At 57.4% G+C, this 7,484-nt stretch overlaps 1 protein-coding gene across 1 annotated transcript; it reads right to left on the reverse strand.

Annotated features, from left to right (window-relative positions):
• Positions 1 to 441: 441 nt before the first annotated feature.
• Positions 442 to 4,545, reverse strand: LOC144127752 (uncharacterized). The gene is made up of 2 exons (XM_077660649.1): positions 3,081 to 4,545; positions 442 to 467 (listed from the first exon to the last, which is right to left on the reverse strand). Exons 1-2 carry the CDS (start codon positions 4,543 to 4,545, stop codon positions 442 to 444), a joined length of 1,491 nt encoding a protein of 496 aa, XP_077516775.1.
• Positions 4,546 to 7,484: the final 2,939 nt, after the last annotated feature.

The raw sequence follows: 7,484 nt of genomic DNA on the forward strand, positions 1-7,484 counted from the left end.
AGGTGATTTCGAGCAGTCCAGCCGCACACAGGAGGGGCTTGAAGGCAGGGAGCGAAGCAATCATCCCATCCCTTACGCAGGCGTGACCGAGGTCCGATGCCAGGGGTATCGCATCGCTGGAGGGGGCCGTTAACTAAGGCACGAGGAATACAAGCCATGCCTGCATTGGAAAGGCTAAACGTTTGAGTGTCTGGTCGAAAGAGCTGTTCCTGTGTTCACTCAAGCGGCCGAAGCTGAGTTCACTTCTTAAATACTTCATTGGAGAGGATGCCGCTGTCGATCCGGGAGGTTGCTTGAAAGTGATTTCGAGCCCAGCCGGACACAGTAGGAGCTTGAAGGCTGGGAGCGAAAGAATCATCCCATCACTTGCGCAGGCGTGAGCGAGGTCTGATACGAGGGGTGACGGAGCCAGGGGTATAGCATCGCAGGAAGGCCGATAACTCAGGCACGAGGAATACAAGCCATGCCTGCATTGTAAAGGTGAAACGGTTGAGTGTCTGGTCGAAAGAGCTGTTCCCGTGTCCATTGAAGCCGTAGGAGCTTAGCTGGCTTCTTAAATACTTCATTGGAGAGGATGCCGCTCTCGATCCGGGAGGTTGTTTGAAGGTGATTTCGAGCAGTCCAGCCGCACACAGGAGGGTCCTGAAGGCAGGGAGCGAAGCAATCACCCCAACACTTGCGCAGGCGCGAGCGAGGTCCGATGCCAGGGGTGACGAATCCAGGGGTGTCGCATCGCAGTAGGAGGCCGATAAGTAAGGCATGAGGAATACATGCCATGCCTGCATTGGAGAGGTTAAACGTTTGAGCGTCTGGTCGAAAGAGCTGTTCCTATATCCACTGAAGTGGTAGGACCTGAGCTGGCTTCCTAAATACTTCAACGATGATGCCGCTTTCCATCCGGGAGGTTGCTTGAAGGTGAGTTAAAGGAGTACAGCCGCACACAGGAGGGGCTTGAACGCAGGGAGCGAAGCAATCATCCCATCACTTGCGCAGGAGCGAGCGAGGTTCGATGCCAGGGGTATCGCATTGCGGGAGGGGGCCGATAACTAAGGAACGAGGAAAACAAGCCATGCCTGCATTGCAAAGGGGAATCGTTGGAGCGTCTGGTCGAAAGGGCTGTTCCTGTGTCCACTGAAGCGGTAGGAGCTGAGCTGGCTTCTTAAATACTTCATGGAAGAGGATGCCGCTGTCCATCCGGGAGGTTGCTTGAAGGTGATTTCGAGCAGTCCAGCCGCACACAGGAGAGGCTTGAAGGCAGGGAGCGATGCAATCATCCCATCACTTGCACAGGCGCGAGCGAGGTCCGATGCCAGGGGTATCGCATCACTGGAGGGGGCCGGTAACTAAGGTACGAGGAATACAAGCCATGCCTGCATTGGAAAGGGGAAACGTTTGAGTGTCTGGTCGAAAGAGTTGTTCCCGTGTCCACTGAAGCGGCAGGAACTGAGCTGACTTCTTAAATACTTCATAGAAGAGGATGCCGCTGTTGATCCGGGAGGTTGCTTGAAGGTGATTTCGGGCAGTCCAGCCGCACACAGGAGGGGCTTGAAGGCAGGGAGTGAAAAAATCATCCCATCCCTTACGCAGGCGCGACCGAGGTCCGATGGCAGGGGTATCGCATCGCTGGAGGGGGCCGATAACTAAGGAACGAGGAATACAAGCCATGCGTGCATTGTAAAGGGGAAACGGTTGAGTGTCTGGTCGAAAGAGCTGTTCCCGTGTCCACTGAAGCGGCCGGAGCTGAGCTGGTTTCCTAAATACTTCATTGAAGAGGATGCCGCTGTCGATCCGGGAGGTTGCTTGAAGGTGAGTTCGAGCCCAGCCGGACACAGTAGGAGCTTGAAGGCTGGGAGCGAAAGAATCATCCCATCACTTCCGCAGGCGTGAGCAAGGTCCGATACCAGGGGTGACGAAGCCAGGGGTATCGCATCGCAGGAGGGGCCGAAAACTCCGGCACGAGGAATACAAGCCATGCGTGCATTGTAAAGGGGAAACGGTTGAGTGTCTGGTCGAAAGAGCTGTTCCCGTGTCCACTGAAGCCGTAGGAGCTGAGCTGGCTTCTTAAATACTTCATTGGAGAGGATGCCGCTGTCGATCCGGGAGGTTGCTTGAAGATGATTTCGAGCAGTCCAGCCGCACACAGGAGGGTCCTGAAGGCAGGGAGCGAAGCAATCAACCCAACACTTGCGCGGGCGCGAGCGAGTTCCGTTGCCAGGGATGTCGCATCGCAGTAGGGGGCCGATAAGTAAGGCATGAGGAATAAATGCCATGCCTGCATTGGAGAGGTTAAACGTTTGAGTGCCTAGTCGAAAGAGCTGTTCCTGTGTTCACTCAAGCGGCAGGAGCTGAGCTGACTTCTTAAATACTTCATGGAAGAGGTTGCCGCTGTCGATCCGGGAGGTTGCTTGAAGGTGATTTCAAGCAGTCCAGCCGCACACAGGAGGGGCTTGAAGGCAGAGAGCGAAGCAATCATCCCATCCCTTACGCAGGCGCGACCGAGGTCCGATGGCAGGGGTATCGCATCGCTGGAGGGGGGCCGTTAACTAAGGCACGAGGAATACAAGCCATGCCTGCATTGGAAAGGCGAAACGTCTGAGTGTCTGGTCGAAAGAGCTGTTCCTGTGTTCACTCAAGCGGCCGTAGTAGTAAGTGGATGAAAGGGGAAGAGGAAAGGAAAATGCACGGGCCTGTGACTGGTGGTAAAGCACCACCACCACTGCCGGCGTGCAGATAGAGAGAAGGATAGGTAGGGTTTCAGAGGAAGAAGGAAAAAGGGGAAAAAAGGGGGGAGTATACAGATGCGGGAGACGCCGTCATCAGTCAGTCAGCTGCCTTGGGCTAGCAATAGCCGTCCAGACCCGTCTCCTCCAGGAAGGCGAGGAGAGACCGGAACGCCTTGGAAGCGTTGGGGCCGGTGGGGAAGAGGAGGGCACTGGCCGAGTTTGATGGAAGGCTCAGGTCCCTGTAGCAGGCAGCCAGCTTTGCCTGGTGGGTGGCCAAGGCAGGGCAATCGAGGAGGAGGTGGTCGATGGTCTCCTCCGAATGGCCACAGCGGGAGCAGTCCGCCGTGAGGGCCGAACCATTGCGGTGGAGCCTAGCCCCGGTCCAGGAGCATCCGATGCGGAGCCGGAGCAGGAGGGACCTCTGCCGTCTTGTGATCCCCTTGTCTGGCAGGCGTTGTGGGGGTTTCCCTTGGGCAACCCTGGGGTCGGGGTGCTCCATTAGGAGCTGCCGCTCCGCGATGCTTCTGGCCACATCCAGGGGCACCACAGCAGTAGAGCAGGGGGTACGGTGTCCATGCGCAGCCTTGGCCAGGGCACCTGCGTCCTCATTCCCTGGGACTCCAACGTGGCTGGGGATCCAGGCCAGGGAGATAGAGCAGCCATGGGAACAGATTCTGTCCAGTCTGGCTGCCAGCTTGCGCACGACGGGCAGCCGGCTCCGTGGCTCTTGCGGAAGCTGAAGGGCCACCCTGGAGTCGCTCAGAATGGCCACAGTCTGCAGCGCGGGGTGGGACTCAAGGATGTCGGCAGCCAGGTGGAGGGCCGCCAGTTCTGCTGTGGTCGAGCTGGCCACGAACGGAAGCCTGGCCTGCCGGCTTTCTCCCAACGAAGGAGCGGTGCAAGCAGCTGCGGCAGACGGGCAAGCACCCATGAGGACCGACCCGTCCGTGTAGAGCTGTGTGCAGCCGGCCAGGTCCTCCTTCAGGGTCGCTGCTGCTTCCTGCCGGAGGCCAACTGCAGGGGTGAGGCGCTTCGGCCTGGTGCCCCGTGGTGGCATGAGCACCCGGAACTGATGGCCCAGGTCCGGTCGTGGAGGGGAAGGAAGGTGCTCCGGCTGCCCACCCACCAGCTGTTCGAACTCCTGGGCAACCTTCCCCATTCGAGAATGAGGGTGGCCGAGGAGGCGCTCCAGGAGGGGACGCCCGTCCGGGGCGAGGTGGAGACGCTCAGCATGGCGGAGCGCAGTCCGCTGGGCCTGCAGCATCATGGGCCACACGCCAGCCTCTGCAAGTGTGGCCGAGATATGGGAGCCACGGGGAAGTCCCAGACAGAGACGGACTGCAGCCCTCTGAGATCGCTCGATGGCCAGCTGCTGGTGTATGGTCATCTGGACCAGAGGGAGGGCGTACAGGAACTGGGCCCCTGCCATGGCCTGGAAGAACCGGAGCCCCATTTGTGGGGTGATACCGTTTCCCCCAGCCAGGAGACTCCGGATGGCGCCACGGACCCTGGTTGCCTGTCGGCAGTATGCCTTGACGGCTGGGCGCCAGGTGAGGTGGCGGTCGACCAGGAGGCCCAGGTAGCGGCAGGAATGCCGCCATGGGAGCTCCCGTCCTGCGACGCTGAGGTAGGTCTTCCCTGGGCGTGCTCCTGGCCGGATGTTGAGCAGCATGGCCTCAGACTTGGTGGGGGAGAGCTGCAGACCAACCCGTTCCAGGTAGGAGCCGACCTTGGTGATGGCCCGCTGTACGTTCTTGATGACCTGAACCCTCTGGCGCCGTGGTCCGCGGCCGGAGCTGACCTGACTTCTTAAATACTTCATTGAAGAGGATGCCGCTGTCGATCCGGGAGGTTGCTTGAAGGTGAGTTCGAGCCCAGCCGGACACAGTAGGAGCTTGAAGGCTGGGAGCGAAAGAATCATCCCATCACTTGCGCAGGCGTGAGCGAGGTTCGATACGAGGGGTGACGAAGCCAGGGGTATCGCATCGCAGGAAGGCCGATAACTCAGGCACGAGGAATACAAGCCATGCGTGCATTGTAAAGGGGAAACGGTTGAGTGTCTGGTCGAAAGAGCTGTTCCCTTGTCCTCTGAAACCGTAGGAGCTGAGCTGGCTTCTTAAATACTTCATTGAAGAGGATGCCGCTGTCGATCCGGGAGGTTGTTTGAAGGTGATTTCGAGCAGTCCAGCCGCATACAGGAGGGTCCTGAAGGCAGGGAGCGAAGCAATCATCCCAGCACTTGCGCAGGCGCGAGCGAGGTCCGATGCCAGGGGTGTCGCATCGCAGTAGGGGGCCGATAAGTAAGGCATGAGGAATACATGCCATGCCTGCATTGGAGAGGTTAAACGTTTGAACGTCTGGTCGAAAGAGCTGTTGCTGTGTCCACTGAAGCGGTAGGACCTCAGCTGGCTTCTTAAATACTTCAACGAAGATGATGCCGCTTTCGATCCGGGAGGTTGCTTGAAGGTTAGTTCAAGCAGTCCAGCCGCACACAGCAGGGGCGTGAACGCAGGAAGCGAAGCAATCATCCCATTACTTGCGCAGGAGCGAGCGAGGTTCTATGCCAGGGGTATCGAATGGCGGGAGGGGGCCGATAACTCAGGCACGAGGAATACAAGCAATGTCTGCATTGCAAAGGGGAATCGTTGGAGCGTCTAGTCGAAAGAGCTGTTCCTGTGTTCACTCAAGAGGCAGGAGCTGAGCTGACTCCTTAAATACTTCAAGGAAGAGGATGCCGCTGTCGATCCGGGAGGTTGCTTGAAGGTGATGTCGAGCAGTCCAGCCGCACACAGGAGGGGCTTGAAGGCAGGGAGCGAGGCAATCATCCCATCACTTGCACAGGCGCGAGTGAGGTCCGATGCCAGGGGTATCGCATCACTGTAGGGGGCCGGTAACTAAGGCACGAGGAATACAAGCCATGCCTGCATTGGAAAGAGGAAACGTTTGAGTTTCTGGTCGAAACAGTTGTTCCCGTGTCCACTGAAGCGGCAGGAACTGAGCTGACTTCTTAAATACTTAATCGAAGAGGATGCCGCTCTCGATCCGGGAGGTTGCTTGAAGGTGATTTCGGGCAGTCCAGCCGCACAAAGGAGGGGCTTGAAGGCAGGGAGCGAAGCAATCATCCCATCACTTGCGCAGGCGCGAGCGAGGTCCGAAGTCAGGGGTATCGCGTCGCTGAAGGGGGCCGATAACTAAGGCACGAAGAATACAAGCCATGCCTGCATTGGAAAGGAAAAACTTTTGAGTGTCTGGTCGAAAGAGCTGTTCCCGTGTCCACTGAAGCGGCAGGAGCTGAGCTGAGTTCTTAAATACTTCATGGAAGAGTATGCCGCTGTCGATCCGGCAGGTTGCTTGAAGGTGATTTCGAGCAGTCCAGCCGCAGACAGGAGGGGCTTGACGGCAGGGAGCGAAGCAATCATCCCATCACTTGCGAGGGCGCGAGCGAGGTCCGATGCCAGGGGTATCGCATCACTGGAGGGGGCCGATAACTAATGCACGAGGAATACAAGCCATGCCAGCATTGAAAAAGAGAAACCTTTGAGTGTGTGGTCGAAAGAGCTGTTCCCGTGTCCACTGAAGCAGCAGGACTTGAGCTTACTTCTTAAATACTTCATGGAAGAGGATTGCGCTGTCGATCCGGGAGGTTGCTTGAAGGTGAGTTCGAGCCCAGCCGGACACAGTAGGAGCTTGAAGGCTCGGAGCGAAAGAATCATCCCATCACTTGCGCATGCGTGAGTGAGGTCCGATACCAGGGGTGACGAAGCCAGAAGTATCGCATCGCAGGAGGGGCCGAAAACTCAGGCACGAGGAATACAAGCCATGCGTGCATTATAAAGGGGAAACGGTTGAGTGTCTGGTCGAAAGAGCTGTTCCCGTGTCCACTGAAGCCGTAGGAACTGAGCTGGCTTCTTAAATACTTCATTGGAGAGGATGTCGCTGTCGATCCGGGAGGTTGCTTGAAGGTGATTTCGAGCAGTCCAGCCGCACACAGGAGGGTCCTGAAGGCAGGGAGCGAAGCGATCATCCCAACACTTGCGCAGGCGCGAGCGAGGTCCGAAGTCAGGGGTGTCGCATCGCAGTAGGGGGCCGATAAGTAAGGCATGAGGAATACATGCCATGCCTGCAGTGGAGAGGTTAAACGTTTGAGCGTCTGGTCGGAAGAGCTGTTCCTGTGTCCACTGAAGCGGTAGGACCTGAGCTGGCTTCTTAAATACTTCAACGAAGATGATGCCGCTTTTGATCCGGGAGGTTGCTTGAAGGTGAGTTCAAGCAGTCCAGCCGAACACAGGAGGGGCTTGAACGCAGGAAGCGAAGCAATCATCCCATTACTAGCGCAGGAGCGAGCGAGATTCTATGCCAGGGGTATCAAATCGCGGGAGGGGGCCGATAACTCAGGCACGAGGAATACAAGCAATGTCTGCATTGCAAAGGGAAATCGTTGGAGCGTCTAGTCGAAAGAGCTGTTCCTGTGTTCACTCAAGCGTCAGGAGCTGAGCTGACTCCTTAAATACTTCATGGAAGAGGATGCCGCTGTCGATCCGGGAGGTTGCTTGAAGGTGAGTTCGAGCCCAGCCGGACACAGTAGGAGCTTGAAGGCTGGGAGCGAAAGAATCATCCCATCACTTGCGCAGGCGTGAGTGAGGTCCGATACCAGGGGTGACGAAGCCAGAAGTATTGCATCGCAGGAGGGGCCGAAAACTCAGGCACGAGGAATACAAGCCATGCGTGCATTATAAAGGGGAAACGGTTGAGTGTCTGGTC

The sequence above is a fragment of the Amblyomma americanum genome, chromosome 4 (assembly GCF_052857255.1).
Source record: "Amblyomma americanum isolate KBUSLIRL-KWMA chromosome 4, ASM5285725v1, whole genome shotgun sequence".
In the NCBI taxonomy this organism is placed as follows: Eukaryota; Metazoa; Arthropoda; class Arachnida; order Ixodida; family Ixodidae; genus Amblyomma; species Amblyomma americanum.

Bases quoted from the DNA above. Each gene is read 5' to 3' on its own strand.
- LOC144127752 (XM_077660649.1), bottom strand. From the start codon at position 4,545: ATGAAGTATTTAAGAAGTCAGGTCAGCTCCGGCCGCGGACCACGGCGC. The intron at 468-3,080 runs GTTCGGCCCTCA...TTTACAATGCAG, and splicing joins GGCTAGGCTCCACCGCAATG to GCATGGCTTGTATTCCTCGT.